Source organism: Pyrus communis, chromosome 16 (genome assembly GCF_963583255.1).
Source record: "Pyrus communis chromosome 16, drPyrComm1.1, whole genome shotgun sequence".
Lineage (NCBI taxonomy): Eukaryota > Viridiplantae > Streptophyta > Magnoliopsida > Rosales > Rosaceae > Pyrus > Pyrus communis.
In genome coordinates, this window is record NC_084818.1 from 12875821 (window position 1) to 12897870 (window position 22050).

General features: G+C 36.4%; 2 protein-coding genes across 2 annotated transcripts; both read right to left on the reverse strand.

Annotated features, from left to right (window-relative positions):
* Positions 1-15628: 15628 nt before the first annotated feature.
* Positions 15629-17871, reverse strand: LOC137721379 (uncharacterized). Its single transcript, XM_068460474.1, has 6 exons — positions 17494-17871; positions 17081-17313; positions 16837-16921; positions 16199-16308; positions 16001-16107; positions 15629-15917 (listed from the first exon to the last, which is right to left on the reverse strand). The coding sequence occupies exons 2-6, from the start codon at positions 17114-17116 to the stop codon at positions 15881-15883; spliced, it is 375 nt and encodes a 124-aa protein (XP_068316575.1). The 5' UTR covers positions 17117-17313; positions 17494-17871; the 3' UTR covers positions 15629-15880.
* A 2176-nt stretch (positions 17872-20047) lies between these two features.
* On the reverse strand, positions 20048-21815 carry LOC137720540 (trans-resveratrol di-O-methyltransferase-like). Its single transcript, XM_068459625.1, has 3 exons — positions 21341-21815; positions 20774-21196; positions 20048-20556 (listed from the first exon to the last, which is right to left on the reverse strand). The coding sequence occupies exons 1-3, from the start codon at positions 21740-21742 to the stop codon at positions 20230-20232; spliced, it is 1152 nt and encodes a 383-aa protein (XP_068315726.1). The 5' UTR covers positions 21743-21815; the 3' UTR covers positions 20048-20229.
* Between the last annotated feature and the right edge of the window lie 235 nt (positions 21816-22050).

A 22050-nucleotide genomic window follows, 5' to 3' on the forward strand; every position in this document is an offset into this window, starting at 1 on the left:
ACGTGTTCATTATATCCTTCATAAATAGTAACTCACTACATGACTCCTATTGGCCATTCTGCCATAATGTCCCCGTGTGATGGTTACATTTACTCCTCGAATTAATGTAACATGAAAGTTCTCCTGCTCTATGAACAATTCTAGATATCCACATATCACTACATTAATAATTCCAAAAGCATTTTAACAAATCCAACATGCTTGACTTGAAATAGAGATATTTGAAAATAAGTATAATTTGCAACACATTACATAAAACACTCACCTTGATATTCCTAGCTTTGACAAGATAACCTATCTAACAATCTCCGCACACCAAACCCCTAATTTTATCGGATGTTCCTGGATGCTTGCTAACCAAATGAAGCAGCAGCTCCTAGTTTTTGGGGCTCTCAGAGTTCTTTATGCGTGCAGAGGAAAGGAGAGAGTTTGAGGGAAAGATATATGTAAAATAGAGAGAGGCGAAGTGGGATTAGACCTGGCATTCGTGTCGGGTATGAAGAGGGAGATAGCTGAGTATGTGAGTAGGTGTGCCGTTTGTCAGCAAGTTAAGGCAGAAAGGAAGAAGCCGTTTGGGTTGTTGCAACCGCTTCCCGTTCCAGAGTGGAAATGGGAAAATATTACTATGGATTTTGTGTACAAGCTTCCGCGTACACATAATGGTTTTGACGGCATTTGGGTGATTGTTGATCGGCTTACTAAGTCAGCACATTTCATTCCAGTGAGGGAGAAGTATTCTTTGGGCCGATTAGCTGAGTTGTTCATCTTGAAGATCGTGAAGTACCATGGTGTCCCTGTGAGTATTGTCTCGGATCGTGATCCAAGATTTACATCTAAGTTTTGGGTGGCGTTTCAGGAAGCTTTGGGTACGAGACTACTTTATAGTACAGCGTATCATCCTCAGACGGATGGACAGTCAGAAAGAACCATTCAGACTTTGGAGGATATGTTGCGAGCTTCGGTGTTACAGTTTGGTGATGCTTGGCACAAGTGGTTGGATTTAATGGAATTTGCCTACAACAACAACTTTCATTCAAGTATTGGCATGGCACCATTTGAGGCATTGTATGGCAGATCTTGTCGCACACCATTATGTTGGTTAGAGGTCGGAGAAAGAGTTTTGGTGGGCCCGGAGATTGTTGAGGAGACTACTCAAAATGTTCAAGTAATTAAGTTTATTCTGAAGGCAGCCCAGGATAAGCAGAAGAGTTTAGCAGATCGGCATGCTACTGACAGAGCGTATGAGGTTGGCGATTGGGTATTTCTGAAGCCTTCACCATGGAGAGGTGTTGTACGGTTTGGAAAGAAAGGTAAATTGAGTCCCAGGTATATCGGACCATACATGGTCACTGAGCGAGTTGGCGAGGTTGCTTACAGGTTGGAGTTGCCTCCGAAGTTGGCTAGAGTACATAACGTTTTTCACGTGTCCATGCTTCGACATTATGTTGCTGATCTGTCTCATGTGATACCTCCTCAACCCTTGGAAATCAATCCGGATTGGACTTATGATGAGGAACCAGTGACGATTCTAGATTGGAAGGAAAGGTTCTGAGGAACAAGACAGTGAATTTGGTGAAAGTTTTGTGGATGAATCATTCCGTGGAGGAAGCTACGTGGGAAACTGAAGATCGGATGAGAGACTAGTATCCTCGATTGTTCTTTGATCACTAGGGGTTTGTTGTATGGTTGTTTTGAATTTCGGGACGAAATTCTTATAAGGTGGGTAGGTTGTGACAGCCCATCCCTGAATTTTTAAAACGTACGTGTGAAAGGACGATTTTGCCCCTAGTGTGGTTGTTTTGAGCTTAGTGTGGCTGGTTGTGGACCACAAACATTTCCACACACTCACCCTCACCATTTTCTGCCCTGCACCCCCTGTCCCGAGCCCTCTCTTTCCCATTTTCCCCTCCATTTGTACGAACATACCCCAAAACCCTTGTAATCTTCACAGATCCAAGAAACAAAGTACATATCCATGCTCATGAGGTCCGTAGAAGTTCAACCATGCCCATTTCAGGTAAGGATACCTTCGTTTTCACGTCAAACTCGGGATACCCCGATTTTGTCACTGTTCATGCACACGTAAATTCTTATGTTTTTGGGAATTTCAAGCTTGTAGGAAGCTTGGTAAGGTCCTTAGGAGGCTCGGGGTGGTTCGTTTGAAGGTTTTGGACATCGGGATCGTGAGTTTCGAGGTTGGCCGGAGTTGGTGGTGTTTTCCCGGCGAGATTTCGTGGATTTTAGCACTTGAAATTGGTATGAACTTGTTCCTCTCGTTGTAAGCTTCAATTTGGTACCAATTTTGTGAAATTTGGTTGTAAAACGAAGAAGATAGGACGATTTGAAGTTTTCCCGATTTTCCGGCGCCGACGACGGCGCCGGAGCCTCGCCGGAGAAGACGATGGAATATTCCGTCAGTTTGGACGGAATATTCCTAACGCCGTTGACGGAATCCGTTAAAGTTAACAGAATATTCCTGACGGCGTTAACTAACGCCGTCAGCATGCCAGGCACGTGCCTGCGCGTGGCCGGCGCATGGGGGCTCGTGCGACGGTGAAAATTTTTTCTGAAAATATGGGGATGTTCCTGAGGTTGAGTAGATCACGTTGGTGTATTCATACACCCCATTTGAGCATTGTATGAGAAGTTATTTCTTAAGGTTGGTTATGTGCTTTAAAATTAACGTTTTTATAGTTGTTTTGCATATAGGTGATACCTATCCCGAGGACGAGCGTGGTCACTCGAGGCAAGGGGGTTACGACCCTTCCACATACCAGTGAGTGGGCTTTTGGTTTTCCGTATATACCTATATACTTATACTTTTCCCAGAAAGTAAATTGAAACGTTTATTCGTTTATATGCCATGCTTATAGTTTGTCATTTGTGTTTATGCCAGGTGAGTATGATTTATGTTTATGTTCAGTAGTGTTTTGAGATTCTTAGAGAGCTCATAACCTGCACCCCCGATGTTAGTGCTCCCGCCTAAAGTTGGGCACAGTCCTTCACGTGATGTTCACCTCCCGCACCACACGCTCATCTTGGATCCAAGTTAGGTGCATAGTCCTGTCGTACAGACCACTTTAGGTGGTTCCGACTTGTAGGTGACCCGCGATTATTCGCCCAGCCTTCACGTGATCGTAGCACTTGAGCGTACCTATATTACACCCAGGCTTGTCGTACATACCACTTTAGGTGGTTCCGACTCGTGTGCAGGTCTAGTTAATGAGATGGAGATTTGAGCTCTAGATTCAGCCGTATAGGTCACATTAGGTGACTCCGGCTGACAGATTGTATGGTATTGATGTGTTGTTACCTGAGCACTTGCATTTTACTTCGGGGTTTTGGCATAGCACATTTTTCCGAGCATGATTTATATATGTATATTCTATTTTCTGGGAAGTATACAGGTTTTACGGCGAGGGGTTAGAACTTGTTTATGAAATGGTTTTTGAAAAGCTTTGTTTTTGCCCACTCATAATTTTGTTTTGCGCCCCTCTAGGTTCTAGTTGGCTAGCACGTTTGGTGGTTTCCCTGAGGATTTCCCCGGCATATCTGACAGACTATCACCAGTGTAGGACCACCTTCGGGTGTGCTTTTGTTGTGTTGTTTTCTCCCGGACTGCATTAGGTCGTCGTGCTCTGAACTTTATTTTCACACTTACGCTTGCACGTGTTTGTTATTATTTCGTGTAAAGCTGGTTCTTTTTATTTATTCGTACTACTTTTATTATTATTTTATTAGCTTCCGCATTGTGCACATGGTTACGTCACTTCCACGTGACGGCCAGCATGCCCTGATCTCGATCGGGGTGTGTCAGAAAATGTCCTTAATTGGCTAACGGAGATAAACACAATGATCAAATTGGTCAAATTGAAAACACACAGACTTTATTAACCCAATGACTAAAACACACAGATCATTTTAATATTTAAGCCCTTGGAAAATAAAAACCCAAAATTAGTATTCATGAATATTTTGCAACTTCTAAACTTTTTTTTTTTTGTTTTTTTTTTTTGTTTTTTTGTGTACAAACAATGTTATCTACCTTAAGGGAGTGGGGGAGTGTGATCAGCCTCACAACGGGTTAGAAATAATATGGTTCAAATTTGCGTTTGATGAGAATCGGACCTAAAATTAGAAATATATGAGGCAAATTTTAGCCATAAGTAGTATTCCTCTTTACTTGTAAGTGAGAGGTTTTAGTTTCGATTCTCGCCAAAGGCAAATTTGAACCACATTAGTGCTAGCCCATTTTGAGGCTTAGCCCACTCACCATCCCCTTAGTGTAGATAATATCGTTTGTTAAAAAAAAAAACATAAATATATCAAATGTAACGCTTTTAACAATACGTAGATATATTTGGAAAATAAAGTTTAAATATGCTAACATGTAAATATATTATTATTAAAATAATGACGTAAATAAAAATCAAAGAACCTTGATCAATAACTAAAAAGGAATAATGTTTCAATTAATGAAATAGAAAAATGAGGAATGAAAACTCAATTTCTCTTAAAAAAAATTAGATTTAGAATTCAAAACCCTCTCTAATGTAACCAAACGTATCAATTATTGGCTTGGGGAAAACATTTCAATTATTGTAGGGGCAACATGAATCATGTAGAATCAGATCATCCATCTTTCTTTGGTAATAAAAAATAGAATGCTTCGTGCAAAATAAAAAATATATCCTCTAAATAGAATGCAATTGTAGATAGTGCAGAGTAGGAATTTTATGTGCGACGGGGGCCATTGACAGGCCATATGATACAAAAGTAAATATAAGAAAATAATCAAATCTTTCAAATTTGACAATGTTTAGAAAAATACAAGACACAAAACAATTGTTTACTCAATCGTGTATCTAAAGGACGGATGAGGATCGTCTTGGATTTTCTTCGTGAGGATCTTAAGAATCTTCACATTTTAATTATTCATCATATATCGTGCTATCAGTTTTCGTTAGATAGTATTTATGTTTAATTTTAAATAAAAATTTCAAAATAATTTCTAACTATATGATTTACAATGAACAGTTAAAATGTGAAGATCTCTAAGATCTCCACAATTTATATCTAAGATCCAAATCCTTAATGGACACTCATCATTCTTTCAAATGTCAGAAAGTCAATTATGATTGACTTTTGACATTTGATAGAATGTCAAAATGATTGATGAAGAGTTTTTAACATAATGATTAAAATGATTGGCGATAAACAATTTCAGAAATTACTTCTATTGATTTTAAATTTTATAGACCAAAATGCGAAATTATAACAATCTTAGTAACCATTTTAGCTAAATAAATAAATAAATAAAATGGCCATGGAATTTAACTTGATTTTCTGTGCGGCTGCATGCAGTCCTTCTTGGTGATTTTTGGGGGTCATATATACAGGTAAAAGAATGTCACCATTTCAACTAGAAAACCTAAGTTATTAATTTAAACTAAACTTGTTATAAGTTCAATTTGTAAGTCATTATTAGGTTTAATCTACTTTCTTGAGTTAGGTCTATTCATTGATTATTCAGCATTCACATCAGATTATTTTTTATTATCTTTTTATTAAATTGTGATAAATATCATCCTATATTTATACTAGCAATCGGTGCACATGTTATACATGTGCAACTCAACTTTCTTCTCATTGTGATATGAGTTATAATTAATGTGCAATGTAAACGTCGTTTTGAAAAGAAAATTCTTTTCGTTGTGGTAGAGTTACATAACTTATGGAAAACAAATTACTAACATTAGTGAAATAAAACCAAACTCATGAGTTAAGTAATACTTTGGATGGGGAAAATGCAGAGAATGTGGGAAGAAGTTGTTGGGTGGTGGGTCTGGCGGAGGGTGATTAGGGTTTTGGAGGAGAAGAAGAGCCTACATAATTTGCAGGTGGGTTAGAGACGTGCGGGGTAGGAGAAGGGGATGAAGGAGGTGGAGTGGTTAGAGCGGTTGAAGAGGTTTTGGCAAGAAAGATGCAGAGAGAAGACGAAGAGAGTTGATGAGAGAGAAGGTTGTGTGCCAATTTTTCAATTTAATTTTGAATTTTTAAATATTTGTTATTATTACCTGGTTGTGAGGTTAACATAAAAAATAATAAAATTTGTGATCCTATGTAACACTACTAAATTGCTCATATTTTTATTTTTGTTCAATTTTAATTAGAGAGTTAGAGTGATAATTTTATAGATATTTGGTTGATAACCAGAGTTCTATTAATATATGTAGTTTAGATAGTTATTTTTTACTCAATTTTAGAATTAAATTAAAATATTGTATCTCATTCATAGATCTCAAGAGCAATTCATGCTTTTGCTCAAAATCCCCCCGGAGTAGAAGATATTTTTTAATGTGCCCGAAATATGGGTGGTACACCACATGTCATTATACAAGTAATATGATACTTGTGTTAAAAAATTAATAACTTAAAAAATAAAACTTCATATATTCCGGGCACAACGAAAAATTTCTCGAAGAGAAGGCCATGGGTAGTCCACAGATAGCTCCTCGACTGGTGCAGGAGAGATTTTGAAACCGACCGAACCCATACCGAAACCAAACAAATCCCGAATCGACAGTACCAAAACTTTGGTACCCGAAACCAAACCAATACCAAAAATTTCAGTACGAAATACGATATGCCACTTGCATTAGTTCGGTAAGACCGAACAGAATCGACACACATATATATATAATTTTAATTATTATAAGCCACTAGACTTGGTTGAGATTTAATCAACCTTTCATTCAAAATAAACCCTTCTCTCTCTTAACCTCACATCACTCTGTGACTCTGTCTCTTTTTACTCCTCTGCCCAAACCCAAAAGACTCGAGCTCTCCTCCTCCCCTAACTTCATCACCCAATTCGCACTCCACCCACACCACATCTACACCTGTCTCTAATTCTCTCTCTCTCTCTCTCGAAACTCCTCTCAATCTTCATGAACTTGAACTGTCAAGTTTGACACAATTTTAAATGCATTTAGAATCTTTTGTATTTGTAACTTAACTTATTTCATTTCGGTTGCATGTATTTTTAATTTAAGTAGTTTGTTACTATAGAGATGGTAATTACAAATGATACATTGATACTAATGAACATGATTTGCCTGTAGTTTGTTATTATAAAATTATAAATTGTGCAAAGAATTGTGGTGATAAATAGAATTGGTATGAATTGGATTGACAGAAATGGTATGAATAGGTATGAATCGGGCTAACTAAATTGGTATGAATAGAATTCGGCCGACCAAACTAAGATAAGTTACACATTTAAAAGGCCCCAAAGTTGGGCTAACCAAATTTTAGCCCAAAATCTAGATCAAATTAGAAAGACCAAAAATTGGACCTGAAGGTCCATTCCCAATCTCAAACCAAAAAATCGAAATAATTTTTGTATTACTGAATTTCAGGAAACTAAAATTTCGATTCGGTTTCAGTTTTCAAAATTCCATCTTGGAAGTTTTCAGTTTGATTTTTCGGTATTCAAGTATCGGTTTGGTATCTTGAACCGAACCAACCCTAGCTATAGGAACCATGTGGTCTGGTTTCCAGACCACATGATTTCTCGTCGTGCAGATAAGGTATCAACTCGATATAAACAGGCTAATTAAACTGCTTTCTTCCCAGCTATTGAAAGAGTGGACTGTCATGCTGGTCCCCTTTTCATAAAAGAAATAAACAACTTTCAAAAATTAGCATGCTATAAACATATGAGTGATGGGTTTGCTACTTTAACACGCAATTCTTCCACCTGTAAAACAATATTAGTTCGATTAGCCTCTAAACAATCATCATGCTTAACACTAAACATGTTGAAATCGATTCTTACTTTTTTTATTAAATAATAATGTGGTCACGTATTGTCGTATCATGATCTGTCATTGTGATATATTTTATTTCTACTCACAACCAATCAGCTGATGTGCTCAGATTGAAAGTTTGTTATTCTTCTAGGCCAGTTTACAGTTCGTGAAGCTCCTTGAGCTTAATTGAAGACATGAAGGGAAATTAAGGAGCTCGTTTGGTACCGCGTATGTTCAATGTTAAGAAAATATTATGCCACCTAGTACTGTAGTCTAGTAGTATTTTCATTCACTTATAAGCAGGGTCAAAACCTTAAGGATTTTCATGTAAAAATATACAATCATATAACAAAAACTTGGTAGAAGGGTCATGCAACCCTCTTGGCCTTCAGTGGCTCCGTCAATAATTGTGAGCAAATAATTCATGAACGGCGAGTTTCAATACCAAACTATGATGACATTGCCCAATATGTGGCTTAACTCAAATCCTCTGCCCATCAGTATAAATATATCTTTGTATTAAATAAACAAACATACATATAAACAAACATGGAAACAAAAGTACTTATTAGCAAAAGTGTTTCCTGCAAAAGCATTCCTAGCAAACCCAAAACTTTGAAGGATAAAATTTGCGATCTCAATCGTAGCTAGGTAAGGGAGCCTCCAACTGGAGGAATTTTTGGATTGGCTTAGTTATGTAAAAGAGGTTATGGAGTTCAAGTACTTATAAATCCTTAAAATAAATATAATATCATCCATTACCAAAATTTTACACTCAATAATCACCAAAATCTTACAATTATATTAGACATACCAGCATGGCGATCATAGCTCTTCATATTCTGTGCCTCGTATGTAAGGTACTGTGCTGCTTTATGCACAATCTTTATTTATATGACGGAATCCTCAACTTTTTGGTTGGACATCACTTCCGTATGCCAACACAAGGAACTCTATTTCATCATCTATCGTCTCCACAACCCCGTGAGAATCGCAACTGATATGTATCTTCATGTGTGTAACACCGAACACCCTTGTTAACCATGATGCCCCGAAAGAACCGCCTCTCTTGTCATAAACAACTGACACTTTCTTAAGCATTCCATTTTTACAACAGATAACGGCCCTAGACCTCCCAACATTGACCACCACCAACATCTACTTGCCCTAAAAGTACATTAAATATTGCTGTATCACTTGAAACTACTAACACCCCAAAACCTACTTGTTTGATTTCTCCATAATTCTTTTCTCAGTTCCAAGATATGCTGTCCCGAGTGCATGCGCCATGGCTAACCAGGTCCAGAACTCAGGATCTGCTATGGTATCTTCAAAAAGATTAGATTGCAAGTATGCAGGAACATCATGACCCAATAAGCCATAAATAATGCTAAATAGCCCTATGTCATGATCACTGAGAGGGTTACCAGTCTGCCTAAAATTTGCAACAACATAACTCTGTATAAGGTTATTGTATGCTTCATTTACCACATGGAAGACATATGTGGCATTTACATTCTGTGAGGCATTTGAAATCTCGCTTCCTCTCCCAGAAACAAGAAAATCTATTCATGAAAATGAACCAATTCTCGGACAGGAGTATCCTAATTCTGCCTAACCCAAAATTTTCTTTCGTGTTGTCGGGAATTTGACTAAATATCATGAACGATGTGGGGATAATACTTGTAACTTTAAAGTCTTCACTAGAATTAGAAGCAGGTGAAAAGAGAATTGGGGAATGATGTGAAGAGAAATGAAGAGAAGATCATCAGCTTCCACAATCATTAGTATTGATAGAATAGAACATGCACAGCGACAGTAAGTAACATTAGCACCACAAGTCTCCCACTAAAAACCGTTTCCATGGCTTAATTTATCTCTTCAAAGTAAATTAAAAAACGCTATATATATGGAAATTTGAGAAAGAAAAACCCGCTTTGTTTGCCTTTCGAAGTAATTTTAAAGTCGAAAGAAGTTTTCGATACTAACCGTTATTCACAGTATATGCACGTGTTCCTTGTGTACGAAAAGCTATTTTGAATGGTGATAGCATGGTAATATATTAAAAATCATTTTTTACAAGTTAAAAAAAAAAAAAATTCAAAATGAATGGATTTTCATTTTGATATATATATATTTTTTTTTTTTTAGAAGACATTTCATTTTGATTTTAGTAATTGTATCTTTTCAGAGAAGGGAACATATGGAAATGCTTGGATGGGCCAAGGGGGAACACATGTTTTTCTCCCTGTCATTTCTCCAATATCTTCTCTATTTCAACTAAAAAACAAAATGTTTAGCAAATGTGCTCTAAAATGTTTATGTTTTGTGTTTTGTTGTAAGACTGATTTGACGAGTAAGAGGATCATTCCAATTGAAGTTCATACCAGAATTCAAGATTATGTTTTTGTGTTTTTGAAGTTTCTGTTATTATGAAGAATTACTATAACGAACACCCAATTCATAATTTAATAAGAAAACTTACTTTATTGATGGTGCAAGACTAAACAATAGTAACCCATACAAATTTATAGTCAGAAAGAATCTGATTAGTTTTGCCAATGCAAACAACAAGAACAATATAACACTGAGAAACAAAGTTTTACTCACCTTCTTCAATCAGTAGGGGTAGAAAACCCTTGAGCCTGTAGTTCATCAACTGGGGCACAGCTATTCCACGTGTTAATTTCTAATTCGAAAGGCTTGAATTGCATACCTTGACTGCAAGGTGAAACCACATGAAAAATGAGAAATATAATTAGTCTTTCAACCAAACACTTGTTCTACATGATGAAATTTTTTGAAAGGCCAAAGAATACAAAAATCCGTTATTTATCCTTATTGGAATCAGGCACTATTGGAACCCTTTTTCGCAATCTTCCATCATCTTTTAGAAGTAGAAAATTAAGTTTGGTAAAAGACTTGTGGTATTTCCTTGGATTCATAGTACTGGCTATCGGCAAGTGCCTGTTGGAAGCCCCATGAGTCTGCTACACTTTCTTCTCTCTCCAAGGCTTGTCGCTTAATCTCTGGATTAGTAGTTGGTATAGGTCGTGGTAGGGGACCATGTCCATTGACAACATTTGTGTCACTGATGTTTGAGTCTATGTGAATAAGTTTTGTTGAAACCAAATTCGTGCACCTCCTTAACGGTGGTTGAGCACAAACTCGAGCAACTTGCAAAACAGAAAAAAAACAGTAAGCAAGCCTTCTCTAGCACATGAGCTGCAGGCTAGAAGTATATTTCACTCAATCGTGAACACAACAATATATACAGCAAGCAGGAAAATTTCCAAATACTGTTCCTAGAAAAAGAAGAAATCGTTCGCGAACTTGTTTTTAGCAGTTTATTTGACTGATAATTATGGTTTGCAACGCATAATGCTGTAATATTATGAAGTTGACAAAAAATATTATCACTCGTGTTGTCGTGTTTGTTATAAGACCAGCAAGAAGGTTACCCCCAATTAAATTTTTTGCACAGATATGAACAAGAAGACCAATTTTCTCTTTCAACACAAACAAAACCCTTAATCATCAAACCCACAATGTGATACATATCCATTCCATGACACCAACAAAACCACAAATTATAAAAAACAATACAACAAAAAACTCACTGTATTCATGTCCTTGCAAATCGTCGGTTTCATCGCATTCATTGCAGTGCAAAATGCAACACAACTCCTCTGTTTTGCTCTGTTTCCACCCAACTCACCCATGAAACTGGTACACAAGCTCCAAAGCCCTCTCCTTTGAGCCCTGAGGGTCAAAACCCTTCACACTCCCCACAAACCCATCACCGTTGAGCCGCCTCTCCTCCGCCAGGGCGGCCGCAGAAGGAGAAAGCCGCCTTTTGGGCCGCTTGTTCTTGATGAAGCAATCCCTCATCTGCTCCTCAACCATGTCAATTGTGGGCCCAGAATTCCCCTCTCCAAAGCCATCACAGTCATCGTCGCCAAATGAAATAGATAAAAAAGACAATTCATCTCGTTGGTTGTATATTTTGCATGTTACATGCAAATAGCGCATACAGTATCATTATTAATTAAGTGATATTATTTGAACATACAAAATTAATGCATTTATACAAACATACTTCACATATTATTTATTTGTCACATAAAATTGACACTCGCTTACAAACATGTCAATTATTGTAGGGGCAATATGAATCCTGTAGAATTTAACTCATTCGTCTTTATTGGGTAATAAAGCAGTTAAGTATATATAATCAGATTTAAATAATGTTGTCATGTCCCCTCAAGATTTGCTGGAAGCATGCAGTTGCAAATGCTTATATAGATATAGAGTTGGTTTCTATATATGCATTCCGAATTCAAATTTTTTTCATTCTCTAAATTAATAGTTTCGAACTTTTTTTTTTTTTTTTTTTTGAATAAAATAAATTTAAAAGAAGAAAAGAAGCAGTGATAGATTTGCTACTTGTAAAACACGCAATTTTTCCACATGTAAAATATTGGACACTTCTGCCACACACTTATCTATGGTGTGAACAAAATATTAGTTTAATAACAGTACATGATAATGTGGTGGCCTATGATGCTTCGTTCTTGTGATATATGTTTTTTTAGCGGGATGTTTGTGCGATGCTGTAAATTTTAAAATTGTATAAAATATGCAAAATGTTCTAAAGATATATACGATAAACAATACTATTTACATACATGTGATTTATGTAGAAGCTTAAAAGATGTTGTCGTACAAACCTCTATAAAAATCAAAGAGCAAATATTTAACTCCACACATTTAATAGAAATTTAGTAAATCATATGGAATAACAGAAGAATGGACTCATGAATTTTGTTCTTCAGGAGTATAATATATGATTAAACATAGTGCCTTGTTGGACAATTAATAAATCCATTAAAAGAAAAAAGCTACTTACTTCTTCGATCCTAATTACAAAACATATTGGCATATGTACGATTTGATCAAAAAGTTAAAGGCTCGTTTGGAAGTGTTTTTAAAATAATTTAAAGTACTTTAAAAAAAATATTTATGGGTTCCAAAAGCATTTCAAGTGTTTTTTTTTTTTTTTTTTTTTTTTTAGGATTTAGTTGCATTTTACTAATGGCTGGTTCTAAAAACATTTTCATAAAAAACAATTTCAGTTATTTTAAAAGCACTTTCCAACGAGCCATAAGTAGTTACCAAAAGATTCCAGTTGCAATATATAGTAACGTATGGAATATATACAAAGTGTTTGACAAATCCAGAGTTCTCTTATATCTCTTCGTTTTCCTTGCACCCAAAAACAGAGACGAAAATCTTAATTAAACTCATAATCTCAAGAGGTTGAAACCATGTTGAGTAACAGAAACAAAATGAAAAGTACTAAGATGTAAATACCAATAGGAAGAACAAAAGTAGTAATACTAATTTCACACACAGATAATTTGCATTTGTAAATTGTAATGAACAGAAGAACCCAATCCAGATTTTGACATATACCATCTTTACAGCATACCGGATTAATTGATAAGACAACAATCTACCTAATAAATGACCTAAACCCAGATTCAGGCAAGCAAGCAAACAATGGTCAAGTCAAGTGTTTTTGGAGGAAGTAAAGGGAAAGTGTTCAATACTGATATTGAAGTGAAAACACGGTAGCAAAAACCAAGTTTTGGGCATACCAACTAAAAAAAAAAACTTCCGAGTATTGAAATTAACTTAAAATCTCATGAAAAGATCAATAGTGCACATATTGATAGATTTAGATACCTTAGTAACAATTTTGTATTTATTTCAGGAATCATAAACCACAATAAAATTTATCCTTCGTTATAGTTACTAGCAAAAATATCCGCTCTCTGTTGCGGGTTTCGAAAGCGTAACCCACAATTTAACACATTTATTTCTATAAATTAAAGAAGTCAATCTATAGTCTCAAGCAAGCTTCTAGACAATGGTACTTAAAGTTTGACCAAGTGGTTACATCTAATGGTTTTGTTGAGAACAAACTCAATGACTGCATCTACCTCAAGTTCAATGGGACAAAGTTTATCATACTAGTCCTATATGTTGATGATATACTACTTGCTTGTTGCTGCATTCAGTTGTTAAAAGAGACAAAGACATTGGTTAGTGCAAATTTCGAAATGAAAGACCTTGGTGAAGCAGATTTTGTCTTGGGAATTGAGATTCTTAAAGACAGAAATAGAAAATTGCTGGGACTGTCACAGAGACTTTACATTGAGAGGATTATGACCAGGTTCAACATGGAAAACTGTAATGGTTGTCACGTACCAGTGAATCAAGGGGATCGTTTATCAAAAGAACAATGTCCTAAAACCGATTTTAAAGTCAAGAAGATGTCTGAAAAGTCATATGCACCACTAGTTGAAAGCTTAATGTATGCAAATGTTTGTGCAAAGCCTGACATTGCATACATAGTAAGGATTTTAGGTAGATTTCAATCTAATCCAGGGGAAGATCACTGCAGTGTTACCAAGAAAGTTCTAAGTTGTTTGCAACAAACTAAAGGCTATATGCTTATGTATGGCAGAGAAGAAGAACTTAAATGAAAGGGTACACTGATTCTGATTTAGCAGGTGAAGATGACAGAAAATCAACTGCTGGCTAAACTTTTTTGTTTGGCGGAGGTGCAGTGTCTTGGAAGAGTGCCAAGCAAACTATCATTGCAACTTTTACTATGGAGGCAGAATTCGTGGCAAGTTTTGAAAGAATGAAGCAGGCAATTTAGCTAAAGAATTTTGTGGCAGAATTAAAGATTGTGAGATCAATACAGAAACCTTTGAAGATGTATTGTGACAATAATTATGCGGTTTTCTTTGCAAAGAACAGCAAGAGAACTTTTCCATTAAGCCTAATGGATGTTAAATTTCTGAAAGTAAGAGAAAAGGTCAAGCAAGGAACCAGTGATGTGCAGCATGTAAGTACAAGTCTAGTGGTTGCTGATCCTTTGACTAAAGCATTGCCAGTTGGTATATTTAGGATACAGATCTCTCGAATGGGTGTGCTTGAATCTTTTGATCAGTAGGAGTAATATGTTGGTGGAAGAAGTTTGTCACAATGTAGTTTTAAAGACTGGAACAAAGGTGAGACTTCATTGTTGAGTGAATTGCTGCTGCAGTCAAGGGCGAAGAACTGGTGCAGGAGTGATCTTTGTCTAAGTTATGTTTTATTTGAAGTTTTAGCTAGTATAATTGTAAGCTAGTTTATTATCTTCAGAGTATTAATCTTAGTGGTTAATTGATCTGATGGGTAGGATTTGATTCAGTTTGAAGCTTTGAGAATCTTTGTGATTGAACTCGAGCAATTGTTTTGAATTTACGTTACGATACTCATTATATTGGAATTAATCTCACAGTTGATAGTTTTTTCTATCTGTGTTGAGCTTAATTGGTATAAATTAAGTTTGGTTAATAGTGGGAGTAAACATCTTAAGGTCGGCTCAAGTCAGTTCAATCCTAATGTTATAAAGTGCAAATTGAACATATGTGACATGAAGTTAGCATTTACATAATGGTTGTAATTACACTACAAAAAAATGGGTCTTATGGGATGCTTAAAATGTGTCGCAAAAGTAGCCAAATGTGTCGCAATAGCCCTTTAACGATGGCCTTGCGACTGTCAGTAACGCCTCGCAACAAAGTGGTGTCGTAAATGTTTGATCGATTATATGCGACACATTGAGCGCATCGCAAATACTATTTACTATAGGTTCTCGACAGTAAGTTACGCGTCACAAATAAGTGGTCTCAGGTTTAAAAAAAAAATTGGGCGTCAAATAGGACGCCACAACGACATTATTTTTAATAGCTTCAGCAAAATTATTTCATTTGAAATTTACTATAGGTTCCAAACTAAAATAACAATCCAACCTCACTGATACTATTCATAATTCACAAATCCAAAAACATTTATTTGGTTTCTTTGAGAATGAAGAATGTATTTCACTTCTAGTATTTAAACATATATACATTATCCTAAACATTTATAATCCTACAGGAATTATGTCACTCCAGATTGGCTTGTTAGTTCGACAACTAACTTCCTCCCCTTGACCCTGCGAATAATTATGTCACTCCTTGCAGCAGCTCTACTCTTAGTCCTCTGCATAGTGGCTCAAATTAAAACAGATGTATATCCACCTATTGACTGGGAATTAAAAGTATCTAATTCAATGGAACTCTTACTGGTAACATATTAATGATTCAGAGTCGTCTCCTTTCCCTTTGCCAGTGTAGGTTGTGTGAAGATCTCCATTGTCACCCTTATTCTCTGCATCAAATTCATACAAAGCCTTTGCAACAATGCAAGAATTGAAGTTATTACAAACACAAGGTAGGCAAATAATTTGGGAAACAAAAAGAAAAAACTGCAGCTCTGCTTACGAAAGGGAGGTGCAGTGTTCTTGAAATACAATTGAATATGAAAGGTAACAAGTTGAACCCCAATAAACTTGGGAAGCACTCTAAGAGGCACATCACTGCGAGCAAGGAATCTGCAGTCAGAAGCACAAGATATGCGACAAAACCATAAGAGAACATTTTTATATATGACAAGCGATTAACAAAAAAGAGTTTCCCTTTGCAATAACAAGTGTGTCTTTCTTTTTCTATGCAAATCTTAAATAATGATACGGTGTGTGAAAATTATTTGGTACATAGGCTTCACAACATAGGCAACCAATTTGTGCAAACCAATATACAATCAGGACCAATCTTAGAAATTCATGAGCAATCCCCCCAATCTTATTTCATTGAAGCGATACAAATCAAGATAATTAAAGCACAAAGGAAGGGATAACTAATTAACTACTTGTGTGCATAATGGTTCCAGGGGTCTAACAAACCATTGACCTTGAAAGCTAAATCATTCTGATTTTCCTACAAGCATAAATGAAAGGGAACCAATTTTTTTTTCCATTGCAGCAGCAAATTAAGACAATTAATTTGATTTTTCCTACGAGCATAACTTAGTGGAACTTTTGTTGGTAACACATTAAATCAAATAAATTCTACCAACCAACCAAGATGATCTTCACATTCCACAGGTTCACAATCTTTGCTCTGACTCCACACTGTCATCTTCGAATCGTATGAAAACCCCCATAACTGCATCACAATACAACATACACAAATAACACAATCGATAACAGCTAGAATGCGCTTTCAAAAGTCACAAAAATCAAATTCAGAAAGCTACAATCTCAATGACCAAGATAACAATTTCTCAATGCAATTAAAACCTCAGAACTGAAAGTTTCCACTTACTCTTATTGAAAATCTCAACAAGACGAAAACCACCATAACCCAGTCCCAATCCTCCACCTTCAACGCCAAGGGTTTATCCCTAACCTCATAAGCAATCACCACTGGATCCCTATCCTTGCTAAACTTCTTCTGTTCAACTTCGCCCTCTTCATCTGCTTCACCTTCACATCAGTGGGTATATAAACCCCCATCTTCCAAAAACTCCTTCACACTGTAAATCATAATCAGATGCACTGGCACCAAAAAGAGAAATCAAAACTTCATTTGCAAAGAGAACTCAAAGACCATTCCGTAATTATGAACACTAAGCGATATTTCTGTTTGGTTAGTGAGAAAACACAAGAAACTGAATCAGATTTTTCATTCATCAAAACTTTTCTCGGTAAACAAACAGAGAGAGAGAGAGAGCATACAACAAGTGATCAGAGCATAGCTTCGCTGTAAATCGGTGCTCGACTGCGAATCAGAGAGATAGGGGATTTGATTTGGGGCATCTTGATTGGAGATCTGAGAAGCAGCCACTAACTTTACCTAAAGAGTAAAAACGGTGAAATATCTTTCTTCTAAAGATAGGGCGCGCTAAATAAAAATCAGGCGCTAAATGAAATTTTTTGGAAGGGTATTGTATCAAATACATTATTTGCGACGTTACTTAAACTAGAGTCGCAAAAGTTTCATCCCAAACACCATGCATGCTATACTATTGAGAATTTGCGATGATTGTGTGCTTTGTTGCAAATAAAGTGTCGTTAAAAGGCCTTTTTCTTGTAGTGTTGATAGCTTTGGTCCTATGTTTTGAAATGCACGAGTAGATTGTTTATGATGAAACTCAAAAAGACTTAGTGAACACCCTGTTGTAAACTTGATAGAACTGATTTAGATCTTTCATAATTGCTCAAGTGGGAGAATGTTAGAATACAAGCATGAGTATGAATCTATGGATTAGGTTATTTGATTCAAGATTGGATAGGAAGTCTTATGGGGAATGAATTTGTAATCCGTGTTATGCTGAAACACTATGTATAATGAATTGGTTGTCTATATGGATTCTAATAAGGGAATCCTTATAAGACTTGGCTAGGATTATGATTTATATAAAGTGGCATCTGCTCTCACAGTTGTTGTGACCTATTCTTTTGGACTAAGACCTATTATTAGTTAAGAGCAATCTGATTAATGAAGAGAGGAGAAGGTGCATTGCTACTTTGCTGCAAAAATTGAACATGGCTGCTTCCTTGAATTCATGTGCAGGTAAGTTTTTCCTTGTGTGTTGAAGGGTTTATGAACATGGGTTTGTATTTGAAGTACTGTGGTTCATATTTCATGTTTCTTGTGATATGTTTATGTTAACATGTGGTATTAGAGTCTGAATTACATATTTATGGATTCAGCCTTAAAATCGAATGGTTCGTAAATAAAAAATATTTGCAAACATGAGGAATCGAACACGGGTTCTAGGTTGCAAATAAACAGATAACGACAAAACAATACTATTTACATATATGTAATTCATGTGGAAGCTTAAAAGATGTTGTCAATCGTACAAACTTCCATAAAAAATAAAGAGCAAATATTTAACTCCACACATTTAAGAGGAATTTAATAAATCATGTGGAATAACAAAAGATAAACGGAAGTGAATTTGATGCATCACGTTAACCGAGCTTTCTTCGGCTCACACGTTTGTTGGTCGAGTGGTTTGGTCAAAAAGAATATGGGTTCTCTCCCAATGAAAGAACCAATTCTTGGAACTAAATCTGCGCACCTCCATGAGCGGTAGTTGAGCACAAATTCATGTAATCATGAGCAACTTGCAAAACAGTAAAACAATCGCAAGCAAACCTTAGGTTGGGGTGTTTTTTTTTTTTTGGTTTGGGGGGGGGGGGTGGAGGGGGGGAAGGGGGATGGGTGGGTGTGCCGGCCAAAGGCTCTCCAACGGTCAAGTTATTGAATGATTTGAGACTCAAGCAGTGGGCAAGAGAAATCAAATGTATAGATTGTGGTACCATAAACGAATATTAGATGGGGGTATTTATACCATGGGAGAGAGACTTTTTAAGGATATAATCCTCGTTCTAAGTCAGGAGAATCCTAGAGGATATCTAATAAGTAGATATTTCATCCTCTTAGAGTTGTGATTACTTGTGGCGCATGCCTCTCTTGATTGTAGGGGCTGCAAGACTTCTAGGATCTGATTGTGTCCATAACCGGATCAGATCGCATAGTGCCCCAGAGTAGAGTGATGGTGGCACCTTGCTCCGTCTGATACAGCTCCGCCCAGAGCTGGTGAGTCCATGACTTGACTTTTGAGATAACAGTATTCGGATCAGCCTTACTCTGATCCTGGAAAATCATGGTCCCACAAAAACTTTGTAATTTCGAGGATCATCAAGTCTTTATATCAAAAAAATTCATGAACCCCTCCGCCTCTTTCCAATTTTGTTTGCGAAGAATATGAAATCAAAGCTACGTTCGAAGTTTAGTTTTAAATTAACTTTCTCACACTATTGCTTTCTCACAGCTCAACTTGACCAAAAAGTCTAGCAATCAAAACCTTTTTGAAAAAAAATCAGAAGTTGTCCAAATAATTAAAGGACATTGAGGCTTTTATTTTTTTTTATTGTTTGGATCACAAGGTGTGTCATATATGATCAGTGGTTAAGTGTGACGAATTGGGACAAATTTTCTCGGTTTAACGGTACTACTTTTACAAATTTATAATTTCAAATCTCACCCCTCCAGTTTAAATTTACCATTTCATAAGAAGTGGATCAAACATGAATTAAAAAGTTACGAACAAACAAAAGAAAAAGAAAAAAAACAAAACAAAAAAACAGAGAAAAATCCATCCAAAATAGCATATATATATACACCCAAAGAAACAAATAAAAACGACAATTCATCTCGTTGGTTGTATATATTGTAAATTAGATGCAAATGGCGCATAATTAAGTGATACTATTTGAAGACACAATATAAAAACATTTATACTAACACACTTCACTTATTATTTATTTGTCACATAAAATTGACGCTTGATGACACTCTTTATTCTAGATATATGGAATATGATAGTGCAGCCATCTATATTAGCTAGAGCGTGTATCCACATAATTTTATTGATACAATACTAGTAGGAAGGTTTATGTTCAAGGGTAAACTTCAATAAGAGACCTCAAACCAAGTGTATGAGTGATGTTATAGTGAGTGAATCCAGCAGCGAAAAAGATCTTCTCCCATTCTAATTTGCTACGCTCTTTGCCAGGGAGGACGGACATCATCAACATATCGAACATGAGCTGAGTTTCAATTGATTTCTTATCCATCATCTTCTTCTTGTTATGGACATATCCCACAACTATGTCTATGATGATAATCTTCTTATTTCCTCCCTCGTTTTTGCTTAGAGATATTGCTTCTCTGCACTTCTTCAATATTGTCACGCTTTCTTCATCATTCCAATCATGCATAATCCACTGAGATACAGATCATTAATTGATTTCATACGTTACTCAACTTGTCACAGCATTTCTACAATTAGGGCTCGTTTGAAAGTGTTTTTAAAATGATTGAAAGTGCTTGTGATGAAAGTAATTTTGGATTCCCAAAATACATGAAGTGTTTCTACAATTAGTTAGGAAATTGAACCAAGAACAAGATAAGATAAACAATTGAGTGATATATATTACGTACCTTGAGCAAAATTGCATTGGCAGGAGGTATTTCCTCAAACATGTCTCCTCCCATAAAACCCAAATTGTGGGTCGTCCCCTGCAAGCCAGCCACCACATGTGGCTGGTCAAACACAGTGCAGTTGATGTTGGGGAATGCATTGGCAATGGCCTTGGCCATTGTTCCTGATCCCCCTCCAACATCCATTAGGGACTTCAAACCCTCAAAAACTCCTCCACACTCTTCCACCACCACCCTTCCGATAAGCTTGGAGTCAGCCTCCATTGCTTCATTAAACAAGTTACCGAACCTTGGTTCCTGAGCTCCCAATTCCCAAAAGGGCATTCCATTTTCCATTTCAAATGGTGTACATGTAGCAGCTGGATCATCACCACCGTTCATCTTCAACCAAGCTCCCATCAAGTGAAATGGGGTTGTCACTACCTGATAGAATAAAACCCTAGTTAGGATCATTGTTGTAGTTAATTGTGAATTAGTTTTTCATACTTTCCTAGAAATTCTATATTCATTGTCATTGAATATTTACCCTATAAATGATATCTACCAAATTGAATATACACTACGTACCGGATCGAGTGTCGCGAGTAAAAATGGTGTGGTGCTTAATGGCCCGTCTTTGAGAAGAAGCCTGGAAGATGGTGTTAGGCTATACAATACAACTGCTTCTTCTTCCTCCACATCGGCACGATCATGATGAATATGATGATGTTGTGCAAAGAAATTAGAGTGAACGAGGATGAGCATGAGGCGTGAGACAAAATGAGCTTTAGAAGGGTGGACATTGAGCCCGGCGATGAGCTCGGAAAGAGAGATGGGTTGGCCGTGGTTGTGAATCACGTCTGCGATGCCTAGTTGAACTGCACATTTGAGTGACATGGAGTTTATGAACTGGAATATGTGGTTCCAAAGCTGAGCTTGAGCTCCGAGAAGCTCATGGCTAGTAGCACCCACTGCATTACTCGAACTCATATGTGTATGTAAGTATGCTGTTTCGTGAATATTTTAATTGATTCTTCTCTTGCTATACTAATTTTGAATACATGGGCATGTAGATCGGTTTATATACTTTCTCGCACACTCTAAGCCTGTCATTTGCTTTCTAATTATTCTCACACACTTTGAGCGTGCCAAGCATAAGCTATTATATCCAAGATTAGCAATTAATTAAGAGAATTGTTATTGGCACTCCAAAAATCATATTTTGCACTTTAAACTATCTATAACTAGAAAGAAAAATAAACTTGTGAATGGTGTAGAATGAAAATTTTAAAGTGCTA

Bases quoted from the DNA above. Each gene is read 5' to 3' on its own strand.
- LOC137721379 (XM_068460474.1), bottom strand. From the start codon at position 17,116: ATGGTGGTTTTCGTCTTGTTGAGATTTTCAATAAGA. The intron at 16,922-17,080 runs GTAAGTGGAAAC...ATTGTGATGCAG, and splicing joins TGTTGAGATTTTCAATAAGA to TTATGGGGGTTTTCATACGA. The intron at 16,108-16,198 runs GTAAGCAGAGCT...ATTGTTGCAAAG, and splicing joins GAACACTGCACCTCCCTTTC to GCTTTGTATGAATTTGATGC.
- LOC137720540 (XM_068459625.1), bottom strand. From the start codon at position 21,742: ATGAGTTCGAGTAATGCAGTGGGTGCTACTAGCCATGAGCTTCTCGGA. The intron at 21,197-21,340 runs GTACGTAGTGTA...TTATTCTATCAG, and splicing joins TACTCGCGACACTCGATCCG to GTAGTGACAACCCCATTTCA. The intron at 20,557-20,773 runs GTACGTAATATA...TCTGTATCTCAG, and splicing joins CCAATGCAATTTTGCTCAAG to TGGATTATGCATGATTGGAA.